The sequence below is a fragment of the Schistocerca nitens genome, chromosome 7 (genome assembly GCF_023898315.1).
Source record: "Schistocerca nitens isolate TAMUIC-IGC-003100 chromosome 7, iqSchNite1.1, whole genome shotgun sequence".
NCBI lineage: Eukaryota > Metazoa > Arthropoda > Insecta > Orthoptera > Acrididae > Schistocerca > Schistocerca nitens.
Window position 1 is genome coordinate 455,570,243 of NC_064620.1, and position 27,580 is coordinate 455,597,822.

The window sequence follows — 27,580 nt, forward strand, 5'->3', positions numbered from 1 at the left end:
GAAGTAATTGTGGGTGAGGACGTAGTTCGTCACTGTTGATGTAACCTCACCTCACTTTACACTTACACCCCTAATGCCTATGGTCTAGCTGCTATTGAACACTTATCTTTCCCAATGCCTGACACATTTTGAATCTACAACTTATTTCCTGGTCACCATCATCACCACAATTACTAGTCATTTGAAGGCATCACCTCCAAACAAGTCTGGGGTTCAGCAATGGGCACCCACAAGGCACCATCCTATGCCAACCTATTCATGGACCATCTAGAGGAATCCTTGCTTATCACCCAGAACCCAAACCCTCCACCTGGTTCAGATTCCTAGATGACATCTTCTGGATTGAGGATGAGGACATGCTATCCATTTTCCCCCAGAATCTCAACACCTTCACCCCTAATCACTCCACTTGTCCTCCTCAACCCAACAAGCCAACTTTCTCAATGTTGACCTCCATCTCAAAGATGGTTTCATCAGTACCTCCGTCCATAACAAACCTGCCAACCACTAGCAGTACTTCCACTTTGACAGCTGGCACTTCTACCATACCAAGAAGTCCCTTCCATACACTCTAACCATCCTTTTGCTGTCACGTATGTAGAGACAAGCAGTCCCTCTTGAAATATACCAAGGTTCTCACTGAAGCCTTCACAGACTGTAATTACCCTCCCACCCTTGTACAGAAATAGATGTCCTACACCTTAACTCTTCAGTCACGCATCACCACTCAATGTTCCACCTTCTGGATGTAGAACAACATTCTCCTTGTGACTCAGTACCACCCAGGACTGGAGCAACTGAATCACGTTCTCTGCCAGGGTTTTGACAACTTCTCCTCATGCCTTGAAATGAGGAATGTCCTACCCTCTATCCTCCCCAGCTCTCCTACAGCGGTATTCCACTGTCCACCGTATATACACAATATCCTCGCCCATCCCTACATACCCCATGCTCCCAACCTCTTGCCTCATGGCTTGTATTCTGTCATGCAAGACCTGTCCCATACACCACCCACCACCACCACCACCACCACCACCACCTTCAGTCAAGTCATAAGCATCACCTGTCCCATTAAAGGCAGGGCTACCTGTGAACCAATCATGTGATGTACAACCACTGTGCTTCATTCCACGTGAGCATGATAACCAACAAGTTGTCTGTCCCCATGAATGGACATCAACAGAATGTGACCAAGAAACAGCTGGACAACCTAGTTGCCGAGTATGCTACCCAACACAAAATTTTTCATTTTAATTACTGCTTCGCGACCTGTGACATCTGGATCCTTCCTACAAGCACCAGCTTCTCTCAATTGCACAGGTAGGAACTGTCCCTGAAAAATATCCTAAGTTCCTATAACCCTCCTGGCCTCAACATTCATTAGTCATTGTTCTTCACCCACCTATCCCCCTCCCTGTTCCCACTCCACAGCCTTCTATTCGACATGTGCACCCATAGTCTTTTTGTCTGCAGATGAGGTGGAGATTCTGGTGTCCTGAGGACCTAGTTCTCGCCGGACCCTCAGGCACAGTGGATATAGACTGCTCAGGCAAAAAGTCTTTGGCAGCAGATGACCCGGGGGCGTACACTGCCTCATTGAATTTTCCATGCCTTCCCAGTCTCACGATGATATCATCCTCCAGTGGAATTGTGGTGGTTTTTTCCACCTCCTGGCTGAGCTATGGCAACTGTTAAGCTTTACACCTGCTTTCTGCATTGCCCTCCAGGAAACTGGTTCCTGGCAATGCGGACCCCTGCCCTCTGCGGCTATAAGGGATACTACAGGAACTGTAGTGACTGTAATAGTGTCAGGTGGAGTTTGCATTTATGTCCTAAACTCTGTCCGTGGTGAACCTGTGCCCCTTCAAACTCCTCTTGAAGCTGTAGCTGTCAGGATACGGATGACGCAGGAAATAACTGTCTGCAACATATATCTCACTGCAGATTGTGTGGTACCCCTGAACGTATTGGCTGCACTGATGGATCAACTCCCTAAACCTTTTCTAATTTTGGTAGATTTTAATGCCCATAACCCCTTGTGGGGCGGCACCGTGCTTACTGGCTGAGGCAGAGATGTCGAAACTTTACTGTCTCAGATCGATCTCTGCCTCTTAAAGATTGGGGCCGCCACACATTACAGTGTGGGTCATGGTAGTTACTCGGCCATTGATTTATCAATTTGCAGCCCTGGATTTCTTCCATCTGGAGAGCATATGACAACCTGTGTGGTAGTGACCACTTCACCATCTTTCTGTCACTGCTACGGCATCATGCCCACAGACGCCTGCCCAGATGGGCTTTAAACAAGGTGGACTGGGAAACTTTCACCTCTGCTGTCACGTTGACTCTCCCCCCACACGGTAAAATCGATGTGATGGTTGAGCAGGTGACTACAACAATCGTTTCTGTGGCAGAAAACACGATCCCTCACGCTTTAGGGTGCCCCCAGTGAGTTGCAGTCCCTGGTGGTTGACGGAAGTCATCAAAGCAATTAAGGAGCACCGGCAAGCTCTACAGTGGCACAAGTGGCACCCTTCCCTGGAGCATCTCATAGCCTTTAAACGGCTCCGTGCCTGCCTTCGCCAACTAATCAAACTACGGAAGCAGTAGTGTTGGGACAGATATGTCTACACCATTGTGTTTTATACGTCACCATCCCAAGTCTGGACAAATATCAAACGTGTTTTCGGGTACCAGACCCCAACAAGTGTTCCTATTGTTAATACAAATGGCGTGTTATCTACCGACACAAATGCGATTGCCGAGCACTTTGTTGAGCACTATGCTTGAGCCTCTGCATTGGAGAATTACCCCCCAGCCTTTCGCACTCTCAAATGGTGGCTGGAAGGGAAAGTCCTCTCGTTCACTACATGCCACAGTGAATCCTAGAACGCCCCATTTACAGAGTGGCGTCTTTCCATCGCAATGGTGGGAGAGCACCATCATTCCGATGCTCAAACCCGGTAAAAACCTGCTTGATGTGGATAGCTGTTGGCCCATCAGCCTCACCAACATTGTTTGTAAGCTGCTAGAACATATGTTGTGTCGGTGGTTGGGTTGGGTTGGGTCCTGGAGTCACTTGGCCTACTCGCTCCATGTCAGTTCCTCCAGGGTCACTCTACCGCTGATAATCTTCTGTTCCTTGAGTCTGCCATCCGAACAGCCTTTTCCAGACACCAACACCTGGTTGCCGTATTTTTTGATTTATGAAAAGTTTATGACATGAACTGGCGACATCATATCCTTGCCACATTATACGAGTGGGGTCTCAGAGACCCGCTCCCAATTTTTATCTAAAATTTCCTGTTGCTTTGTACTTTCTGTGTCCAAGTTGGTGCCTCCCATAGCTCCCCCCATTTCCAGGAGAATAGGGTCCCGCAGAGCTCTGTATTGAGTCTCTCTCTATTTTTAGTGGCCATTAATGATCTAGCAACAGCTGTAGGGCAGTCCATCTCACCTTCTCTGTATGGAGACGACTTCTGCATTTCGTACTGCTCCACCAGTACTGGTGTTGCTGAGCGGCACCTACAGGGAGCCATCCACAAGGCTCAGTCATGGGCTATAGCCCACGGTTTCCAGTTTTCGGCCGCAAAGTCATGTGTTATGCACTTCTGTCGGCATCGTACCATGCATCGAGAACCAGAACTTTACCTTAATGACGATCCACTCATTGTAGTGGAGACATATCGATTCTCAGGACTGGTTTTCGATGCCCGATTGACTTGGTTTCTTCACCTTCGTCAGCTTAAGCGGAAGTGCTGGCAGCACCTCAGTGCCCTCCGCTGGCTGAAGCAACACCAACTGGGGTGCAGATCGCTCTACGTTGCTGCAGCTGTACAGAGCCCTTGTTCAATGCCGCCTTGACTATGGGAGTCTGATTTATGGTTCGGCGGTGCCCTCAGCGTTTTGTGTACTCAACCCAGTGCACCACTGTCGCGCTCATCTAGTGACAGGAGCTTTTAGAAGGAGTCCGGTGACCAGCGTCCTTGTGGAGGCCAGAGTCCCTCTATTGCAGGTTAGGAGTGCATAACTGATGTCCAGTTATGTTGCACACATTCGTCGTTCTCCTGCTCATTCGAATCACCATCTCCTTTTCCCACCCACGGCGGTTCATCTCCTACATCGGCAGCCCAGGTTAGGCCTTGCAATTGCAGTTCATGTCCAATCCATTCTTTCTGAACTGGTGTCCTCGCCTTTACCATCTATTCTTTAGTTCCATTCACTTACACCTCCATGCTTTACAACTAGGCTACAGCCTCGCCTGGACGTTTTGCATGGCCCTAAGGGCTCAGTTAACCCCACGGCTCTCTGCTGCCACTTCCTCTTGATACTTGACATGTACTGAGTCCATGAAGTGGTTTACTCCAACGGCTCTGTGGCAGATGGTCACGTTGGCTTCGCATATGTCCATGGAGGACATATTGAACAGCAATCTTTGCCTGATAGCTGCAGCGTTTTCACTGCCGAGCTGGCGGCTCGTGCTCTTGAGCACATCCGTTCTTGCCCTGGGTTGTCGTTTCTTCTGTGTTCTGGCTCCTTGGCAGCCTACAAGCTATCAATCAATGCTACCCTTGTCATCCTTTGGTAGTGACTATCCAGGAGTTCATCTATGCCCTGGAATGGTCCAGTAGTTCAGTGATGTTTGTCTGGACCCCTGGGCGCTTAGGCATCCCAGGCAACAAACTTGCCGACAGGCTGGCCAAACAGGCTATGTGGAAACCACTTGTGGACACGGCTTCTCTGCAACTGATCTGTGTTCAGTACTATGCTGCAAGGTTTTGTGGCTTTGGGAGATGAAATGGCATAACCTCAGCATGCACAACAAACTGCGTGCCATTGAGGAGAACTATGAATGTGTGGCAGTCCTCCATGCGGGTTGCAGGGATTTTGTGGTTCTCTCCTGGCTCCGCATTGGCCTCGCTTGGGTGACACACGGCTACCTCCTGTGTTGGTGCAGCGCCTGGCTGACATTGGCCCATATCTTGGTGAGCTGTCCTTCTTTGGCTTGGCCCATATCTTGGTGAGCTGTCCTTCTTTGGCTGCCCTGATACGGTTTCTTCAGTTACTGGAATCGTTGCCATTAATTTTAGCCGACAACGCCTCATCGGCTAATTTAGTTCTACGTTTTCTACGTGACGGTGGATCATTGTATATGTTTTCGCGCATGTCTTTGTTCCTCGAGTTCTCCACTGTAATGCTTTTAGGCCAATGTTTCAATGTGTCACCAACTGGCTGGTTTTTTGTTTCTATTCTCATGGTCAGCCAGCCATGTTCATCTGCTCTCTTGTTTTTACTCCTTCTACCTGTTTGTTGCTTCTCTCTATGGTTTTCTTTTCCTGTTTTGTCCATAGAAGTGTTGGTTGTCTGGTTCTTCCGGATCTTCCTTTCTCCTGTTATTTTGGTGTACGTCTCCTTTCTTTTCTTCTTTGGCTTGTGTAATATTTTTACCGGTAAGAAAGGACCGATAACTTCACAGTTTGGTCCCATTGCCCCCCCCCCCCCCCCCTCCTTTAAACAAACCAGGCAACCAACCACAGTCCTGTTAAATTCTCTCCTTCTGCTCTCTTTCCTCCTCCTCCTCTTCCTCCTCCTCGCCATCTGTCTAACCTCCCTCCATGAATGCACATAGCTGCCCTACCCTCTCTCCACCTTGTCCCTGTATGCTCCCACAAACAGCACTTTACTGTTCCCCACCAATACCCCGCCCTCCCTCCCCGTATGCACCCAAGCCTCCTCTGTACCCCTCACCACCCAGATTGCTTCTCCCATTATTCGCAGGTGCTTGCAGACTGGCCTCAGCAGCCAGAGATATTGGTCATGTAGTGTGTGTGAGCTGCATTTGAGCGCGCGTGTGTGTGTGTGTGTGTGTGTGTGTGTGTGTGTTTTCAAGTCATATTCATATTAAAATTCAAGATATATTAGTTCTCTTCCAACATAATTGAAATGCAGCTCCTTACAAAAACTTGTTTTAGTTTTAAAATTTTCTGTTTCTCAGGCTAGCAAATTTATTCAACGCTTTCATCAAGATCGTAAAACAAAGCTTAGCTTAATTTTGGATAATGAACGATGGAAACAAGCTGATGTACCAGCAGAATTTCAAGATCTTGTTGACCAGATTGCTACATATGGACGTTTCTCACCACCTAAAAAAGACGATGGAGATGGCAGTGTCAGGAAACCAGAAGCTTTTCTTATTTATGGGGAACAGAAGTTTGCTGTCGTTGGGTAAGATAAATCTGATTTCTAACATAGTTTTAGCTAAGCAAATAATAAAATATTTTGTCAATTAAACAATTATTTATAAAAACATAGGACTAGTACCTACGAGGGTGGTTTGAAAAGTTCCCGAAATCACCATGAGAGGCCAGCGCTAGCTCCGTTAGTTGTTCACATGATATTCATGGGACTATTGCCTGTAAACATGTGCCACGTCAGTGCTCATGGAAGAGAGCTGTGGCAGTGATGTGGCTGTGTTGTACCTGCATAGTGATTTGCGAAGATGGAAAGAATAGATATTCGAGCAGTGAGTAATTACTTCATAAAGAAAGGTATGAAAGCAAAGGACATTCAGGCCGATTTCCAGAATACACTTGGGGACTCTGCTCCTTCGTATTCAACTATTGCCAAGTGGGCAAAGGAATTTAAATTTGGTCGGGAGAGCTTAGATGGTGATCTGCACAGTGGTCGGCCAAGATGTGTCACTACTCCAGAAATCATTGCAAAAGTGCACAAAACGATCATGGAGGATTGCCAATTGAAAGTGTGTGAAATTGCTCATGCTTGCCATATGTCATCTGAAAGGGTATATCCCATTTTAACTGAAGAATGAGAAATGAAAAAATTATCTGCAAGATGGATGCTGCGACTCTTGACACTGGATCAAAAACACATGAGAATGGACATATCGGAACAATATTTGGCCCATTTTAGGAGAATCGAACAAGATTTTTTGCGCCGGTTTGTGACCACAGATGAAACTTGGGTGCACTGCTATACCACAGACACAAAACAACAGTCAAAGCAGTGCAAACATGCTGATTCTCTGCCACCAAGGAAAGCAAAGACAATTCCTTCGGCGGGAAAGGTAATGGCATCAGTGTTCATGGATGTGAAGTGGATTCTGTTTGTAGATTTATCTCCCTACTGGACAAACAGTTACTGAAGAATATTATGCTAACCTCCTGGACAAATTACAACAAAAGTTACATGAAAAAGGGCCTGGTTTAACAAGGAAGAAAGTCGTCTTCCATCAAAACAATGCGTGCCCACACACGAGTCATTACCATGGCAAAATTACATGAACTAAGGTATAAATTGTTGCCACACCCACCTTATTCACCTTATATGGCTCCGTCAGACTTCCATCTCATCCCAAAATTGAAAATTTTTCTTGGTGGATGAAGATTCACGTCAAACGAAGAATTGCTAGCCAGAGTTGACAACTATTTTGCAGGCCTGGAGGAAACTCATTCTCGAGATGGGGTCAAGGCACTGAAACATCATTGGACCAAGTGAATTAATCTACAAGGAGACTACGTTGAAAAATAAAAAAAAAAGTTTTAGCGATGAAAGTACTTTTTTCTATTCCGTTCTGAGAACTTTTCAGACCACCCTTTTAGTTACCTAGTGTTTCATACATGCTAAACAGACAAATATAGATAAACTACACTTTTTTCTATAGTTCATAATTGCTGATGCACACTTCCATTATTGCATGCATATGGCTGTATCAGGTCATAGAAATAATGTAGTTGTCATGGGTCTCACTAACTCAGCTAACTGCCTCAGTAGTCTAATGATATGGCGTTATGCAAAACTGAAATGAAAGTTCTGTTTTAAATTGCTTGTGATCACTAATTTTTCTGTGCTGAGAAGGGATTTACTCAGCCCCATGAGATCAAGTGTGATGCTTCTTGCCAGATATGGCCAAATTAAATACTGCTCAAATAAGTATGTAGTGTGCCACACAAGTCACTGACATTGTCAGATTTAATGGCTTGTACTACGCTAGAAGCCACTTCTTCTTCCATTTCACCTGACTTTGGGGTATGTTAAAACAGTCCCTTTATATATACTCTGTTCTTTTCTTGTTTATCTGTTTGCGTTCATTCTGAGAAAGTGTCCATGGAAATCAGTTGTTTTCCTCATTGTGTCTGTGCGGTTGTTGTTTTTTTTAAAGGTTTTCATTTCTGTTGTGAATTAGTTTGTTGTACCATCTAGGGCCAAGGATTTTTCATGAAATCTTTCTTTCTCTGATCTCCAGCCTTTCACCTGGACCTTGGTTGGTTTCGGACAGTGTTTCAGCAGCATACAGGCCTTCCAGTTTGATTACAGTGTTATAATGTGTAACACTTTTTGTTACATGTTTTTGATGAGTTGGGAGACAAGTTCAACTTTACTTCTTCTAGATTTTATTGCCTTTTTTTCGAGGGCATTCCAACTTACATATTCTCCAGGATATTTGAATTCTTTAATAATCTCCATTTTTTGTACTCCCACTTTAAATTGTTTAGGTGGGTTTCTTCTGTTTGTCATTATCTTGGGCTTTTCAAAGGAGATTTGAGACCTATTTTTTCTGCTTGTTTTGTAACTCAAGAGTCTGTTATTTGGCTTCATCCCAAGTATTGGCTAGTAGAGCCATATCATCTGCAAAGGCTAGAAAATTGACTTTGTTACCTTTGCTTTTGTTACTAGTTGAATTCCACTATGGATCTTGTTGTTCCTCTCTTTGACAACTTCTTCTAGGGCACAGTTAAATAGCAGTGGAAAGAGTCCAGCTCCTTGCTTTCCACCAATTTTGATCTCAAAAAGATCTGAGAGTTCTCCCATGGATTTGACTTTGAAGTTTGTGTTGGTGTAAAGGTTTTTGATGGTTTATTTGTTAATTCGTCCAAGGATCATCTCACAGTGATACAGGATTTGTCAATGTAGTATACTGCAAATCAGCAGCCAGAAACATAAAACACAGAGCATACATAATGTGCTTTTTGGGGATTGGGTAGCACAAGTGGTTGGCAGTGGTCTTGATTAAGAAACCTTTTGTCATTTGCGTTATGCAAGAAAACCCAAATCAGGATGGCTGGACAGAAAAACTCCATTCACTCGGATATGAAGTCAGTGTCTTAACAGCTTCACTGCCGGATTCGGTAAGTCCATATTGTATAATGTTCCTTAATTTACACACGGTTTGTTCCAGGTAACTTGCAGATGAAATATAGTTCTGTTCTTCATTGCCCCACACACAGAGGATATCAACTGATGTCTCCTGTGTAGTGAAGATGCTGGTGTTTTCCATGAATCAATTCCATAGTCCATTTTCAACAACGTATCACTGTCTACCTGCAAACAAGTCAACAGACAATACTGTCATGCATTTTACATCTTCACATGATTACCATTTGAAAACAGTAATCACAATTATATTGAAATGTGACAAGTTGTAGTTTTCCACCTACATTACTGACTGCTACTCTGAGTCCTCTAAGTACTCTTTAATTGTGCAATTTGCATTACTTTTGAAGAATGTTTTAGCTGCTTTTTAAAACAGATGTATTTTAGTAATCTTTTCACTCCTATTGGCAATGTACTGTACTGTCTTATCCCATGATATAAACTGCAGTTTTGAGCTTTTTTCACATTTTTCCTGGGTAAATGTAACTGGCTCTTGTTCCATGATTTTGTATAGAACTATTTAGTAACATTTTAGCTGATGCACCACAAATTGATAGAGATACTCACTTGGTGCAGTAGGGCTGCCCAATTTTATTAAAATAGCTCTTTATAATTAGCCTGACTACCTCATTCAGTTATTATTCGTAATGTCTTTGCAGTTTAAAAGCCGTGTCCTTGTTTTGTGCCTTTGATCCGTAGGAAAGAATCCCGTAGCCAAGAATTGAGTGTATATAGACATTTTGTATCACCCCCAGACATTGGCTGTTACAAACTGATGCTAATACTCTAAGAGCATAAAAAGATGACGACATTGTTTTTTCCAGTGTCTTGGTATGTTCATTCCATGATAGCTGCCAGCCAGAGTTCTGATCCAAAAAATTTGGTCTTAAACACGATTTGTAGCTTCAGCATCTATGTTCAGAGTAACAGAGTTGCTTCCCCTCTTTATGCCGAAGTACATGCTGTTCATTTTCTTTATGTTCAGTAATAATTTATTATATACTGTCCAGTTGTAAACATTATCGAGGGTTTCACTTGTTCTCTCTGATAGGAGCTCTGATGTTTGATCAGTAACTATGACGATGCTGTCATCGGCAAAGAGAACTTTTTCTCCATGCCTTAAACTGTTTGGAAAGTCATTTATATAAAATAAGAACAGAACTGGATCAAACAAGCTACCCTGAGAAACACCTCTGTTTGTATGTTTCTTGTCTGACAATTGTGTAAAAATTTATCAGCCGACATGTGGACAATCTCCACATTTTGCACCCTGTCTTCCAAGTAAGACTCAAGCCACTCTTGCAATTCCTCCTACACCTAGTGCTTCTAGTTTGCTCAATTGTATTTTGTGGTCATCAGTGTCAAAAGCCTTGGAGAAGGCAAAGAAAATTCCTGTAACACAATTCTCTGTCTTAAGGCGTTGAAGTGCCACTTTTATGGACTGTGCAGTGGTCAGTATTGTTCTTCTCCCACTTCTGAAACCAAATTGCACTTCAATAAAATGGTTCTATTTACTTGTGTAACTTACCAATCTCTTGTTCCTACCGAGCGAGGTGGCGCAGTGGTTCGACACTGGACTCGCATTCGGGAGGACGACGGTTCAATCCCGCGTCCGGCCATCCTGATTTAGGTTTTCCGTGATTTCCCTAAATCACTCCAGGCAAATGCCGGGATGGTTCCTCTGAAAGGGTACGGCCGACTTCCTTCCCCATCCTTCCTTAATCCGATGAGACCGATGACCACGCTGTCTGGTCTCCTTCCCCAAACAACCAACCATCTTGTTCATAATTACTTCAATTATTTTTGAGAATGAAGACAGCAGTGAAACTGGCCTGTAGTTTTCAATGTGTTCTGCATTACCATTAGTTAGGGAACCACTTGTGCTTGCTGTAGGTACTTTGGGAAAACACCAGAACTAAAGGACTCACGTATTATGTTTGTTAATGGAGCATGTGTGCTGTCTATGCATGCCTCCAGAACAGAGGCAGGAACCTCATTTGTGCCTTTTTTGACTTCTTATTCTTTAATTGTTGTATTGTCTTTCTAAATTCAAGCTCTGTTGTGGGGAAACATCATCATTGTGCTTGCTGTGTAAGTCATTGTGGGTGCTATATGCGTTTAGGAAAATTTTGCTGGTATTTGTCCACAGAACCATAGAAATGATCATTTACAAAATTTGGTAATTGTTGAGAACTTTATATTATTCTATTTCCGTCTTTGTTTTTATGTTGGTATACTTGCCTGCGTTTTCCAATTTGTTTTATAACGTCCCATATCACTTTTCCTTTTTTTCACATTATATATAATTCTGTCCTTGAATGATTTTTTTGCAGCAAGCGGTACCCTCTTGTATGTGTTTCTTAAAACTTTGAATGTACTCTAGAAACTGTGGATTAGTGCAACGCTTTTACAAAGAACTGAGAAATTTAATTGCCCATGAGGATTTTCTCGTACGGTTATCCATGTATTTCATTAGCTGCTTCTGTAGAAATGGCTCCTTTTGGAAATGTCTGCTCAGAAATTGAACTAAACAACGTGCAAAATTTACATAACTCAATAACTAGATTGCTTTCCGTATATACTTCATCACAGATTTGATTTCCCAATGTCCTATAAAAATATGTATCTTATGATCTTAGAAAATCTTTTGTAGGTTTGCAGTTTTGCATGGTTCATTGAGCCTGTGCTTAGTTTTACTATCTGATAGCAATGATACAAAAAGCCAAGATCTCTTATAAATACTTTACGACATTTCCTGTCAGTATCTATAAGTACACAGTCTAAAATTGCAGATGAGCTTTTGTGGAACCCTCATAATAGTGTTCACCAGTTAAGCACCATTTCAGCCAGGCTAAAAGTGCTCAAAATGTTTAGGAAGTTATTACTAATTTCACCCTCAACACCTGTGTCAATATTTATGTCTCTGCATATTTTTATGTTAGTGTTTGGGACTGAGATGCTTTCCATAGGACTTCACGTAATTTGTTGACAAAAGTGTCCACATTATCACTAGGTGAGTGGTTAACACACACAGTGATTAACTTCTTTATGCATCTAGCTTTGTTACTTCAGTGGACACCAATTCAACATCTTTATCTATGCTAATTGTGGCCAGATCTGGTCCAAATTTAGAATGTGTGCCACTCCTGTTATTTATTACACCATCCTGCACCTTGAAAGGTAGATTAACGGTAGCAGCTTGCATCTTCATGTGATGATAATACTATTTGCTGCAATTAATGATCTCTACACCAGTGCACTATAATGGGTAGTACTGCGCTGCTCAAAGACTGTAATTTAATTTCATGGTGGTGTTGTATCAGAACTTCTTGGCATGTAGTTTTTTAACCAAGTTACGGCTGTAATTGTGAAGTCAACTTACGCATACCCAGTGGTGGACCGTTCTTGGACCGGACTGCCCTTATCTGCTGGTAGTTCCATGGTATGGTGCTGCTGTCAGTTGTTGAAGATGGTGTTTGCTGCTCATATGCCATGGATACGTGAATCACAAAGTGTGATTCATTTTCTATGGAGCAAGGGACAAACGTACTAGGAAAAAGCAGCCCAAGCACAGGGAAAAGTGACTTGCTGTGAAATGTATCAGGTGGTGTTAGTGTTGAGTTCGCAAAAGGCTGTGAAGACTTAAATGACAACGAATGTTCGGGGAGACCACATTCATCACTGACAGGTAGCACCATTCTCGCACTGATGCAGTTGTGAAATCAGATTGGTGTGTGTGTGTGTACCTAAAGGGCATTTCCTGGGAGCGTGGAATTTGATATGGGAGTGTTTTGACATTGTTCACAGGTCCTTAGGGTACCGGAAGTTTACATGTCGGTGGATGCCTAAGCAGTTGCATGACATGATCAAAGGCAAGCAGATTGCTTCACCGAATCATCTACAGTGGTATGCTCAGGAGGGTGACGGTTTCCTGAACCACATCGTTACTGATAATGAAATGTGGATACTGCGTTTAAGGCCAAAATTTCAGCATCTGGGCCTGCTTGTGACGACAACAAAAAATCCGTGCAGTGTCACTTATTTGGAAAGCAACATTAATAGTCGTTTGGGATCACCCAGGACCACTTCTATTGAATTTCATAATTGTGCACCCATTAGTGCCAACTATTATTGTTTCAGACTGTCACATCTGTGGGCTTCTGTCAAAAAGATGCACCAAGAGATTCGTGATTTGGAGAATGTGGCTATACTCCATGATGATGTGAGGCCATATGTGGAAATCAAAACCACCAACAAGTTCTCTTCATTTCACTGAGGGAGTCTGGACCATCCACTATCTAGTATTGCCCCGTTTTGGAAATATCGTGCATCAGGGGCTGATGCACAAAGCAGTCTGAGTTGGATTGGGTAGCCTCCATGTGACCCCTGTTTACATTAAGTGATTTTGCTGTTTTCTCGTCATTTAGTGCTGTCACATCATGTGAAAACAAAACAGATTTCTGTGGCCATGAGCTATCAAGTGAATTAAAAAACTTTCACGTAATTACAGAAGGCTAAAATATGTTAATAGTTTCAGATTTTATTTTATTTCCATCTTTCTGACAGTCAAGCATTAATCGTCTTGCAGAACAATGAAGTTATTTTTGTCGGTTTGCTAAAGAAATTTGGCTTCTATTAATCTTTTCCACTGAGGGAGTCAATTTATATGAAATGAAGTGTTTAATTCCACACTGTTGGCTAGCCTCAAATGTTCACTGCATTTCAAGGGCACGTTTTCATCTTCTAACACATATGGCATTATGCCGTAATAAAGAACCAAACATGAGATGATACAGTACTGGTACTCCAAGTAACTTTACATCCGAATCTGGACATACGAATGTGCACTTTAAGCCAAATTATGCATTATAGTATGGTTCACGAAATTCCAATCCTCTTGGAGTATTCTCTAATGTCTTCTTTCTTTTAGGACATAATGTAAGATCTTTTAATGTTTTACATGTACAAACATAAGGGGTTCCTGCGTCATTGTAGCTGCGCAAGCACAGTTAAGCATGTTATCTGGCGCTCTCTGGCAACTGCTGAAACTAACCTATTTGTAACAGGTTGCTGGAAAATATTGTGAACGGTTGTTTGGAAAGCGTTACTCTCAAAGTATATTTCCTTTTACGCAAGATGAACTATGTGCGAGAATGGATGGTGAATTCTTAAATCACAGTGTGTTTGACTCTCATTTAAAAGTAAACTCTTCGAGGATGACCATTTAGAATAATTTAGAGCCCAGAAGGTGACATTTACTTCCTATGTCGTTGTTAAAAATTTTACTGGCACATTCGTGTGATGTATCTTAAAGTGTAACACGCGCCAGAAAGATCAGCATTAGATGTGAAAGCTTCGCTTCACTTGCAACTTATTAATCTTAGAGACCAATATTATATGTGAAAGCTTTTCTTTTCTTTTCTTTTCTTGTAGCAACACTATGTATATTAATTTAAACCATTAACTTCTCCTATTTCTGTGTTCACGTTAATTAAAAGTGATGTTGCTGTTGGCTGACTACGTCTCATGTCCTGTGCTCTGAATATCCGCTGCAGTTGGCTGGCAAGATCATGACACATGATCATGAGTGGCTTACAAAAGCGCATCACAATCTCGATTTCAATGCTTTGGAATGTAATGTGCGGTGTTTGGTGGAATTCGAATTTATACTTTTGTAATACAAAAAATATTCAGTGTACATAATGCTACACGTCAGACATCTTTCCAAAACTGTTTTTTTCCCCTGACTTTCATTTTCTAATGTGCCGCGAAATTCTACGCTTGTGTATAAAACCATAACCATTCAAAGGATTCATAAGTTTTACAGTTCTGGGGAAAAGTATACTGTCACAAAACACGGAAAAAGTGTGTTTTCATTTGGGAGAAAGTGTATTTTTAACTGGGAAATCCGGGAAAAATCTGGTTTATTTTCTGGTTTATTTTTTTCCCTCATCCATGTATACTACACCCTGTCTGCATTCACATTGCAGAAGTCTCTAAGCTGGTTGAGATACTCTTAACATAGGAGAGCTATCCACAACAACTGTTATTTGACCATGTGCGACCCCACGTTCACTAATCACCTCCACCAACCTCCCTTTCCCATGCCTGTTTAGCTGTAGACCATACCAAATGTAGCTCCATGTCCCAATAGTTCCCACCAGCACCAGTTCAGTGTGTGACTGGCCAGCAGTCATCAGTGCCATCACCAGCTCCACATTGACACGCCTTGCATCGCTGCCAAGACAAGGCTGATCATGCCCCCAGAACAGCTGTACCACACTCTCATTTGTGCCACTAATTAGAGAAACCTTTTTACGCAAGTCACCACCTATGTTGTATGCCCTGACTGTATCCAAATTGTTCCCTGCCCCATACACTATTACCACCTGGTCATCTTTCATAAAATTCTTACATGAATCACCTGATCCAACACAGCACTCAGCTTGAAAGTACTGGTCACCTAATACTCCTTCCCTTACTTCTGTAATTCAGTGCCAATGCATCTGCTATGCCTATATAGCAGCAGTCCTCTCTTCTTCCTGACAATAGTGTTATCCTAAGCTTCCTAATCATGGACAGAGTCTGCTGCACGTATCCTACTCTTGCACCATCTTGAGGCTCCTCTCTCATCAACTCTGGTAGGTGAAATCTGTTGCTGGCAGTCTAAACAAAACTGTCAGACCAGGTCCTCCTCCTGCAAGCCCTTCTACCAACTGCCAGTTCCCAACAGCCCCCCTCATCACTACCTTACCCCATCCCCACCAGCTCCCCTAGTTTTATCCAACTGTACTTCCTCCTGCTCCAATCTCCCTCGTGCGTATTTTGCAGTTCCAGGAGAGAGCATCAGCAGTCTCTCCAGAGTTCTCCCCACTACATTCCTCAGTGAAACCATTTACTACGGTTCTCGTAGTGCATCCCACTACTAACTTTCCTATGATAGCTCCCACAGTTTTCACTGATCGTCAAATATTATCTGTAACAATAGAAACACTAAAGGAGTATTACAAAATGCATTAAGTTTATTTCACTATAAAAACAATGTAACTTCTGGTAATGTATTAAGTTCATTGCTACTGAAAGTTCACTAAAGTCAGGCGCGAGGTTATTCTGAAACGTCAGGCGTATGTAAACAAACATTCATCAGAAGTCACATCTAACACCACTGTAAAACAACTCGAGTTGCCGAAACTTCTCTCATGTGACGAGAAAAAAGGCACTGGTATGGCTATTCAGAAAAAAAGGTATTTTTAAAAATACTCGTGCATGTACACAGTTCATTAGAGATGTTGACTTCAGTGCGTAAACAAGTCACACCTGTATAGCAACTATTGGAAATTCAATGTACAGGTAAATCCACAGTATAATGCACGCTAAATATATAAAAGATATTCAAAATGCGAAAACAGACAGGGGGGAGGGAAACATATCTTGTCAAAGATTAGGTTTGTTGTTTTGTTGTCTAGGTTTAATTCTTTTAGAATAATCAATTTTCGAAGATAAATCTACTCACCAAGCAGTGGCAGGACAACACACATATAAAGACATTAAAATTAGTGAGCTTTCAGAGCTAGTGGCTCCTTCTTCTGGAAGAAGGATTAGGAAGAGGGATGAAGGAAAAGGACTGATGAGATTTAGGGAAAGTGATAGGGTTTGGAAAAATCGCTCAGAACATGAATGCTTTTAATTCTAATTCTCCTGTGCTCTCTAGTTCTTTCAGTACAGAGATGAGGGATTCCTTGTCTGTCAAGTCATATTGTTCATGAAAGTCAATGAAAGAAACAACATATAATTTTGCTCTTGATTTTTGGTAGGCCATGAGGATTTTGAGTTTTAGCATTAGTTCCAAACAAGATCTTCCTTTCCTGAAATCCACTTAGTATTCTCAAAGTTGATGGTGTAATTGGGGTTCTGTCCTGTTTAGTACGACTTCTGAGAATATCTTAAATGTTGTGTCTAGGAATGACATCCTTCTGTAGTTGTTTGTATCTGTTTTGAACCCTTCCTTTTGGAATGAGTGGTTGAGGGCTGTCTTCCACTAACCTGAGATTCTTTGATTTATCCAGATTTCTTAAAACTGTGTTGAAGAGAGTCTGTTTGATTTTTGTTGACGTTTTCCAAAGTTCAGCTGTGATGCAATTGTCTATAAACCCATATAGTATTTCAGATTTGAAATGACTGTCTATAGTTCTTCTGTGATCAGTGGTTCAAAGTTTGTGTTGGTGGTTGTTGTTGAGATCTTGAAGTCCATTTTTTTTAACACGGATTCTTCACAGTTGAGGAGATTACTGAAGTATTCTGCCAATATTTTGCAGTTATCCCTGCTGTTGTGGACAGTATTTCTGTATTTGTCCTAGAGATGTAGGGTTGGTGGGGCCTTATTTGGTAATTTTGGGTTTAAAGTCTTATAAAGTTCTTTGTGTTGTTTTAGATGAAGTCTTCATTGCTCTGAAAGAGAATCTGGTCTTCTTGTGTGTGTGTGTGTGTGTGTGTGTGTGTGTGTGTGTGTGTGTGTGTGTTTTTTTTTGGGGGGGGGGGGGGCTTTTATTTGATTCCAGTTTCAGTTTTGCATGTCTTCAGTTGCAAAGGGAACGTCTTTGAAGTTTATGGTTTTTCCTGGGTCGTATTTTCTGCTTTTGGGGCCACTAGTTTGTTTTTTCCTTTTGGGGATGATTTTGAGTTTTATTTTAGGAAGGTAGTGATCAAAAAATAGGTTGACTCCTCTGAGGACTTCAACATTCTGTATTTTTTTTTTATGGAGCTTCAGTTTGATTAATATGTAGTCCAGTCAGAGTTCACCTCAGTAAGAGTTTGGCGAGACCCATGGTTTTTTAAGGCTGTGGAATTCAGGATCGTGTTGTGAGCTTGGCATAGTTTTGTCAGTCTGATGCCACTTTGGTTAGTTCTGGGTAGTTTCCAACAAATTTTTTTGTATTTTTCCTCCCGTATCAAGTCATTGAAGTCCCCCATTAATAAGATGCTAAGTTTCTCTAGAACGTTTTTGCATGTCGTCTTCTAGCTGCTCCCAGAAATGTTCCACTCTTTTTGTCCTTTCTTTGCATTCGATGATTTATACTTTGCCAGCAGATTTGAAAATGTGTGGAGAGTCTTTCAGATTGTGTTTTTAAATAATTTATTTGTTTTTAAACAAATTAATCAATAGTTGATTTACCCTTTATTCAACAGTTGGTTTACTAGTCATCATACATAAGTGCATGCTGATAGACACAGCTTACCGTAGCTTCCATTCAGTGTGTTTGATGTACGTAGTATGTGCCTGTATTGTGTGATTGTAATGAGTGAGTGCTAATAAAGCTGAGGGATGTTTGCATTTTGTGGACGATGACAGAATGGAAAAAAATGAGACGGAGGAAATGTTTCTTGGCAAATGCTCTCATCTGAAACTACCATATTTACCTGATTGTAAGCAGAGGTTTTTTCCCAGATCTGTCATTCAAAAAATATGGGATCGTCTTACATTCCCAGATCACACAATTGCTGCTGAGGACAGTGCTTTTACACAGTTCATAGATTAATATATGGATTGTCTTACCTTTACAGAGATTTCATACAAATTTGTTTTGGACCGTCCCAAAGAGTAGGGTCTAGCAAACAGTTCTTGCATTCAAATAGGCTCAAGATATCCCGATATGCCGAAGCGCTCGATACAGTATCGATCGCGCTTGACTAATCACGTGACATTTGACTCGTGGTGCTAGCACAAGGGATGTACACAAGAAATTACGTACTAGCAAGTAAAACAGTCAATGCTCTGCTTAAAAATTGACGGTTACGTGAAACACCAGAGGAAATGACATTAAATTCTATCAACTTACAAACCTTTGTTGTATTTTAACAGGTTCATAATAAAAGTTCTCGTACCTATGGATACTGTATGCATACAATCATGCTGCTTTTTAAGTAAAGGTAACATTGAAAGGTGAAAATCTTCTCCTTCAAAAACCATTACTTGTTTCTGAACCAAAGCTAATATTTTATTTGTTAATGAGAAACTGTAATAATTTGCCATTTGGATTATCATTCATGTATTAGAATACCATGGAAAAACATTACCAATTTTTAATCAGCTTTGGAGCAAGGTGATGATGTTCAGATGAAATGTAAAAGAAAATTAATCCAGAGTTAAATGTCTAAAAAACAAAATAAATCACATTAAACCAACTGCAATTCTTATCGCAAGAATTAATTACAGCGGAAGACCTATTTTGGAGATAGCATCAACAGATGTAACTACATCAAAGGTTCGAGAATTGTACTGAATGGTGATTGCAAGCTTTTATTCACGTATTAGTTGCTTTGTTACATATGTCCTGCACTCTGGGAGATATTGTCATCCACTTGTAACTGGTGCTCAAGAACAGCAGTATGGAATGTTGGATGGGGCACAGTGCAACAAGTGTAGCTGTGAGGGAGCAGAAATTACATCGTGCTGTCAACTGTGGGATTGAATACTGTGTACCTTGGCTTTTTACAAACATCTAAGTTTTTAAATGGCAGTGTGCCTGAATCCATTTGCATTCGGTAGCAAATTGACTTTAAAACTGAACAAATACTCAACAATAGCATACATTTCTGCACAATATGCTAAAAGTCTAGATTGGGGTATGTGGTGTACTTAATGTATTTTGTGGAGCAACGTTGTAGACACTCACCATGAGGCATGGTGGGAACAATTGGGGCTGTATCAGCTGCTGATTCTATACAGCAAATGAGAGAGTGGCTGGCAGATGATAGGTTTGGAAGCAAGTCAGTATAAAAGTGAAATCTGCTATGTTTTCAGGGGGGAGTGGGCGGGGGTCATCTAATATTCAGGGTCATCTTATAATTAGGTAAATAAGGTAACTACCCTGTATCTGTCTAGCTGAGGACAACATATTTATTGCAGCATATGTCTCAGGGAAGTGGGATTATTATTATTATTTCTTTCCTTTCTCAGACGTTATGTCTGGTTAAAAATGGAAAGTGATGCGGACCTTGATCAAGCGTGACTTCCTTTTAACTGTACGGTACATGTTACATTGCATTTAGGAACTTTCGGGTAATTGAACAAGTATCAATAATTACAGATTTCTGTAGTTGTATATATACGTTTGGATGTAGCTGTATTGCGTTGATGTACTGGTGGATATTGTGTGGTATGACTCCTGTAGTTGATAGTATAATTGGTATAATGTCAACTTTATGCTGATGCCACATGTCCTTGACTCCTGTTTTCTTCTGTATATTTGTTGTATTGGGTATGGATATTTCGATTAGTTGTGTTAATTTCTTCTTTTTATTGGTGAGTATAATGTCAGGTTTGTTATGTGGTGTTGTTTTATCTGTTATAATGGTTCTGTTCCAGTATAATTTGTATTCATCATTCTCCAGTACATTTTATGGTGCATACTTGTATGTGGGAACATTTTGTTTTATTAGTTTATGTTGTATGGCAAGTTGTTGGTGTATTATTTTTGCTACATTGTCATGTCTTCTGGGGTATTCTGTATTTGCTAGTATTGTACATCCGCTTGTGATGTGATCTACTGTTTCTATTTGTTGTTTGCAAAGCCTGCATTTATCTGTTGTGGTATTGGGATCTCTAATAATATGCTTGCTGTAATATCTGGTGTTTATTGTTTGATCCTGTATTGCAATCATGAATCTTTCCGTCTCACTGTATATATTGCCTTTTCTTAGCCATGTGTTGGATGCGTCTTGATCGATGTGTGGCTGTGTTAGATGATACGGGTGCTTGCCATGTAGTGTTTTCTTTTTCCAATTTACTTTCTTTGTATCTGTTGATGTTATGTGATCTAGAGGGTTGTAGAAGTGGTTATGAAATTGCAGTGGTGTAGCCGATGTATTTATATGAGTGATTGCTTTGTGTATTTTGCTAATTTCTGCTCGTTCTAGAAAGAATTTTCTTAACTTGTCTACCTGTCCATAATGTAGATTTTTTTTGTCGATAAATCCCCTTGCTCCTTCCTTTCTGCTTAATGTGAATCTTTCTGTTGCTGAATGTATGTGATGTATTCTATATTTGTGGCATTGTGATCGTGTAAGTGTATTGAGTGCTTCTAGGTCTGTGTTACTCCATTTCACTACTCCAAATGAGTAGGTCAATATTGGTATAGCATAAGTATTCATAGCTTTTGTCTTGTTTCTTGCTGTCAATTCTGTTTTCATTATTTTTGTTAGTCTTTGTCTATATTTTTCTTTTAGTTCTACTTCAATATTTGTATTATCTATTCCTATTTTTTGTCTGTATCCTAGATACTTATAGGCATCTGTTTTTTCCATCGCTTCTATGCAGTCGCTGTGGTTATCCAGTATGTAATCTTCTTGTTTAGTGTGTTTTCCCTTGACTATGCTATTTTTCTTACATTTGTCTGTTCCAAAAGCCATATTTATATCATTGCTGAATACTTCTGTTATCTTTAGTAATTGGTTGAGTTGTTGATTTGTTGCTGCCAGTAGTTTTAGATCATCCATGTATAGAAAATGTGTGATTTTGTGTGGGTATGTTCCAGTAATATTGTATCCATAATTTGTATTATTTAGCATGTTGGATAGTGGGTTCAGAGCAAGGCAGAACCAGAAAGGACTTAATGAGTCTCCTTGGTATATTCCACGCTTAATCTGTATTGGCTGTGATGTGATATTATTTGAATTTGTTTGGATATTAAGTGTGGTTTTCCAATTTTTCATTACTATGTTTAGGAACTGTATCAATTTAGGATCTACTTTGTATATTTCCAATATTTGTAGTAACCATGAGTAACCATTAGTATTATTATTACTATTACTATTATTGAGGTGGGGTTTTTAATGTCTGTATTAGAATATTCTGAAAGTAACTGTTTGCACTCAAGTTTGCTAAATCCATACTCAACTAAAGTCAGTGAGTTGTCAGAAGAGAAATTCAAGGCATCCTGTGAATCTGTCCCTCAGCTTCTGAATGTTATTGCTGACTGTTCAATTATTGACCCTTTCCACCTCAAATGGTAAATTACTCTGAATCTTACTTTGAGTAACATTGTGGCATTAAATGTTGAAATTTAATTTAATCTGATGTAAACCTGAGATTTAAAATTTAATGATGAAAAGTGTTTGTTTGTGTTACCAATAATGTACTGGGTTTGTTATGGCACTTTTTAATGCAAAGCCATTATATTGTTGATCTACAGGACAGCATTGCTGCTAATAAAGATGGTGGCAGAGTACTGTGAGTGTGCAGAGGAACTGCCTGTAACAGTAGCTCTCATGTGTCGCAATCTTGCTGAGCTACTGAAGCTGTTTAACTCTCGGTGTTGCCAGCTGGTACTCGGCGCTGGTGCGCTGCACTCAGCGGGCCTGAAGACGATCACTAGCACCAACTTGGCTTTGGCGTCTCGTGCTCTCCAACTGCTGCTTGCACTCCTGCCTGCTGTGCGTGTACACTTTGATGGTGCGTAACAGTCGCTTCTCACTGTTGTTGCTGACTAGCATTTTCCTTCTGGAGAATTCAATTTGTCAGTTACCAGTAAAACATTCATTGAAGATCAGAAAGAATGTCAGTGTCAGATTACCAAATGTATTTGCGTCTTCACAGTGAGTGTTAATGCTGTACTCTTAAAAAAAGGATGTGAGCACCACCTCCCAACATATACTATGGACGTTCCACAAATACACACAATAGACTACTGTATTTAAATATATACCTATAAAATAAACCTATGTACAGTCTACAAATGGTAAGAAAAATGTCAAAAAGTTGAAAATAATTTTTCAGAAGCATCAGTTAATCTTTAACAGCAGTACATTTAATATAGTACGGAAAATTTATGGTCATGATAAACAAACAATTAGGAAGAGTGTGTTACATTTCTAATATGTGTGCATTGTGCCATAAGGAACTAATGCAACTTGAGATGTTTATCATCATTCATTATTGCCAGATTAACTTAGAAACGGCAAAACACACAATTGAAGTGGCAAGCGCGTCAAAGTATGAGAATAAATACGGGGAAAAATATCAAAGCACATTGCTTATAGCATACAGAAACAGCGATAACAACGTATTATTCAACTGTACTGCATCATAGCAAAGACACAAGCATTAAAACAGGAATATGTAGATGATTTTAAAAAAGTGCAAAAAACGTTGTTCATGAAAATGCAAATGCCACATTTTAATACATTTCAATAAAAATACATTTCACTAACCTGTAAAAGACCTGTATTGGATAACCCCCTGTGGGTCCGGGGGTTAGAATCGGCCCGAGGTATTCCTGCCTGTCGTAACAGGGAACTAAAACAAGTCGCACAAGTTTCGTTCGGCCTGTATGTTATGGTCCACTGTAGGGTCTGACCTCCATATTTCAAAATTTTCCCGAAGATCGAGCCAATTGGGGAAGGGCGCAGTACATGACGCATTGTGTCCATGGTACATTGAGATCTTTAGCCCACTTTCTCGTTGCCGCATTGCAGTCCCGCTCATTCTCCATCTCTTGGGAAAGGACACCTTCCTGGGTGCATTTTCCATCATGCACTATGCAGTGTCAATTTTTGTGCCGACAATGTCCACGGACTTCATCACATCCAGCATGGTAGCCAGTCCGTTGTGGTGGGGCTGCCATGTACCCTGTTGGTTGTAGCCCCCTGACAACACAGGGATCGCTCTGCTGATGGCGTATGCCAAGGAGTAGATGCCTGTCACCCTGGGGCATCAGAACTCCCGGCAATGGCCATCCTGCCAGGTGGCCTTTGCTGCGGCTGGCCTTTGCTGCGGCTGGGTGGTGCCTGTGGGGAGGGCCCCTGGTCGGAGTGGACGGCACCAGGGTGGATGACACGCCATGAAGTTAGTACATCATCTCTTGCTGGTGGTCTCCTGCCAGCAATCTCTAAGTGGGCAAAGTCTGACTTCAATGCTAATAAATATGACCCCAAGTTGTTCCCCTCCCTGGCCACACTATGGGAGGAACGCGAGGCTAAGGATGGCAGTGAAGCTTATTTGCCCCGGTACCTTGTATGTGCGAGAGCTAATGGGGAATCTTTCATATCCATGAAGCCTCAGTTTTTTGTGGAGTATTTGGAGGACAAGTTCGGGGAGGTGGAGGGCTTGTGCAAAATGCGCTCTGGGTCAGTTTTGATGAAAACAGCATCCTCTGCCCAGTCATGGGCATTAGTCACTTGTGACAAGTTGGGGGTTGTTTCTGTTACCATCACGCCTCATGAGAACTTAAATATGGTCCAGGGTATTATATTCTGCAGGGACCTTACTTTGCAGTCTGAAGACAAGCTGCGCGCCAATGTAGAGTGACGAGGTGTTCGTTTTGTTTGGCGCATCCATCGGGGTCTGAGAGATAACCAGATTGCCAATAATAAGGTTGCCACGGGTGCCTTCATGTTGGCCTTTAAGGGTGACACATTGTCCAAGAAGGTCAAGGTGATGGTCTATCGCTGTGATGTCAAGCCATAAGTCCCTCCGCCGATGCAGTGCTTTAAGTGCTGGAAGTTCAGCCATATGACTTCCCTCTGTACTTAATGCTCCACCTGTCGAGATTATGGACATCCATCGCATCCCAATACTCAGTGTGCTTCCCATCTGTGTCAACTGTGGAGAGCATCATTCACATTGCTCGCCTGACTGCAGGATTCTCCAGAAAGAAAGGAAAATCATGGAGTACAAGAACCTGGACTGACTGAGCTACACTGAGGCTAAGAGGAAATTTGAGCACCTGCATCCTGTGGCTATGACCACCCCTTATGCCGCCGCTATGAGAATGGTTCTTCGTCAATTAGTTCCTCGAATTCCTGTTGCCTCTTAGAACCGGGAGACTACACCTGCCCCCTTGCTTGTGGGAGGCACTTTCCTCTCTGTTGTTCCTGCACCACCTACTTCAGGAGCAACATCCCCCCCACTCCCCAACCATTGGGGATTTTAGTCCCCACTTCCGAGCCAGAGAAGCGTAAGGCTTCCTCTGCTCCTCTCGCTATGAAGGGGTCCCTTGGGTCACTCCCTTTCCAGGTTTCTGCTAGTGGGAAAGATGACACCCGCCAGTGGCTGAAGAGCCCAAAAGCAGCTGGTTGTAGGGCTTCACGTTCATCCTCAGTCCCAGAGACTGATTCTGTGAAGTCCTCCCAGCCAGAGAAACCCACGGAACAGTGCAAGAAATCGAAAAAGAAGACCCCCAAGAACAAGGAACTTGCAGTGTCACCCACACCACTGCTACCTACAAGCTCTGTGTCTGAGCATGGGGTGGAGATTCTGGTGTCTGCTGAGGACCTGGATCTCACCGGACCCTCATACACAATGGCTATAGACTGCTCAGGCAAAACGTTGGTAGCAACAGGTGACCGTGAGGCGTAAATTGCCTCATTGAATGTTCCATGCCTTCCCAGTCTCACGATGTCATCATCCTTCAGTGGAATTGCGGTGGTTTTTTCCACCGCCTAGCTGAGCTACAGCAACTGTTAAGCTTTTCACCTGCTTTCTGCATTGCCCTCCAGGAAACCTGGTCGCTAGCAGTGCAGACTCCTGCCCTCCATGGCTATAAGGTATAGTACAGGAACCGTAGCGACTATAATAGAGGGTCAGGTGGAGTTTGCGTTTATGTCCTAAACTCAGTCTGTAGTGCAACTGTGCCCCTTCAAACCCCTCTTGAAGCTGTGGCTGTCAGAATACGGATGATGCAGGAAATAACTGTCTGCAATGCATATCATCCTCCAGAATTCATCCCTGAATCTATTAGCTGCAATCCGGTAAAAAACCACTTGATGTGGATAGCTATTGGCTCATCAGCCTTACCAGCATTGTTTGTAAGCTACTGGAACATGTGGTGTATCAGCAGTTAGGTTGGGTCCTCGAGTCATGTGGCCTACTGGCTCCATGTCAGGGGTGCTTCCGCAAGGGGGCTCTACCACTGATGATCTTGTGTCCCTCGAGTCTGCCATCTGAACACCCTTTTCCAGATGCCAACACATTGTTGCCATCTTTTTTTATCTATGCAAAGCGTTACGACACCACCTGGCGACATCATATCCTTGCCACATTATACGGGTAGGGTCTCAGAGTCCCACTCTTGATTTTTAGCCACGACTTCCTTTCTCTCCGTATTTTCCGTGTCCAAGTTGGTGCATCCCATAGTTCCCCCTCCCCATATCCAGGAGCATGGGTCCCGCAGGGCTCTGTATTGAGTGTATAACTATTTTTATTGGCCATTAACAGTCTAGAAGCAGCTGTAGGGCCGTCCGTCTCACCCTCTCTGTATGCAGATGACTTCTGCATTTCGTACTGCTCCATCAGTACTGGTATTGCTGAGCGGCGCCTACAGGGAGCCATCCACAAGGCGCAGTCATGGGCTCTCGCCCACGGCTTCCAGTTTCTGATTGCAAGTTGTGTGTCATGCACTTCTGTCAGTGTCGTACCTTCATGACGATCCACCCACTGTAGTGGAGACATATCAATTCTTAGGACTGGTTTTCGATGCCCGATTGACTTGGCTTCCTCACCTTCGTCAGCTTAAGCAGAAGTGCTGGTTGCACCTCAATGCCCCCTGTTGCCTGAGCACCATCAACTGGAGTGCAGATTGCTCTACTCTGCTGCAGCTCTATGAAGCCCTTGTTCAATCCCACCTTGACTATGGGAGTGTGGTTTATGGTTTGGCGGCACCCTCAGCATTGCATTTACTCGACCCAGAGTACCACTGTGGCGTTCGCCTAGCTACGGGAGCTTTTAGAATGAGTCAAGTGACTAGTGTCCTGGTGGAGGCCAGACTCCCTCCATTGCAGATCCGACGTGCACAACTGCTTACCAGTTACGTTGCACACATTCATAGTTCTCCTGAGCATCCGAATTTCAGTCTTCTTTTTCCACCCGCAACAGTTCATCTCCCTCGTCGGCGGTCCAGGTCGGGACTAATGATTGCGATTCGTCTGTGATCCCATTTGTCTAAACTGGAATTCTTCCTTTTACCATCTCCCATCCAGGTCTGTCCGCATACACCTCCATGGTGTACACCTAGGTCGCAGATTCGTCTGGACCTTTCGCATGACCCTAAGGACTCAGTTACTCCTGCCACTCTCCGCTGTCACTTCCTCTCAATTCTTGACGTGTTCCAGGGCTCTGAAGTCGTTTACACTTACAGCTCAATGGCTGATGTTCATGTTGGCTTCGCCTACGTCCACAGAGGCCGTTTTGAATGGCATTTCTTGTCCAGTGGCTGCAGCTTATTCACTGCAGAACTGATGGCCATCTGTGATGCACTTCTGTCTATCTGTTCGTGCCCTGGGGAGACGTTTCTTCTGTGTACTGACTCATTAGCCTATAAGCTGTCAACCAGTGCTACCCTCCCCATCCTTTGGTAGCATCCATCCAGGAGTCCATCTATGCCCTTGACTGGTCCCATCGTTCAGTGGTGTTTGT

General features: G+C 42.3%; 1 protein-coding gene across 1 annotated transcript in view; it reads left to right on the forward strand.

The window, feature by feature from the left end:
- Window positions 1-27,580, forward strand: part of LOC126194755 (vacuolar protein sorting-associated protein 54) — a 145,085-nt gene that overhangs the window by 89,406 nt on the left and 28,099 nt on the right. Inside the window, exons 15-16 of the mRNA XM_049933036.1 lie at window positions 5,996-6,225; window positions 22,362-22,621. Of these exons, the coding sequence (XP_049788993.1) occupies window positions 5,996-6,225; window positions 22,362-22,621 (490 nt within the window). The remainder of the gene's footprint in view (window positions 1-5,995; window positions 6,226-22,361; window positions 22,622-27,580) is intronic.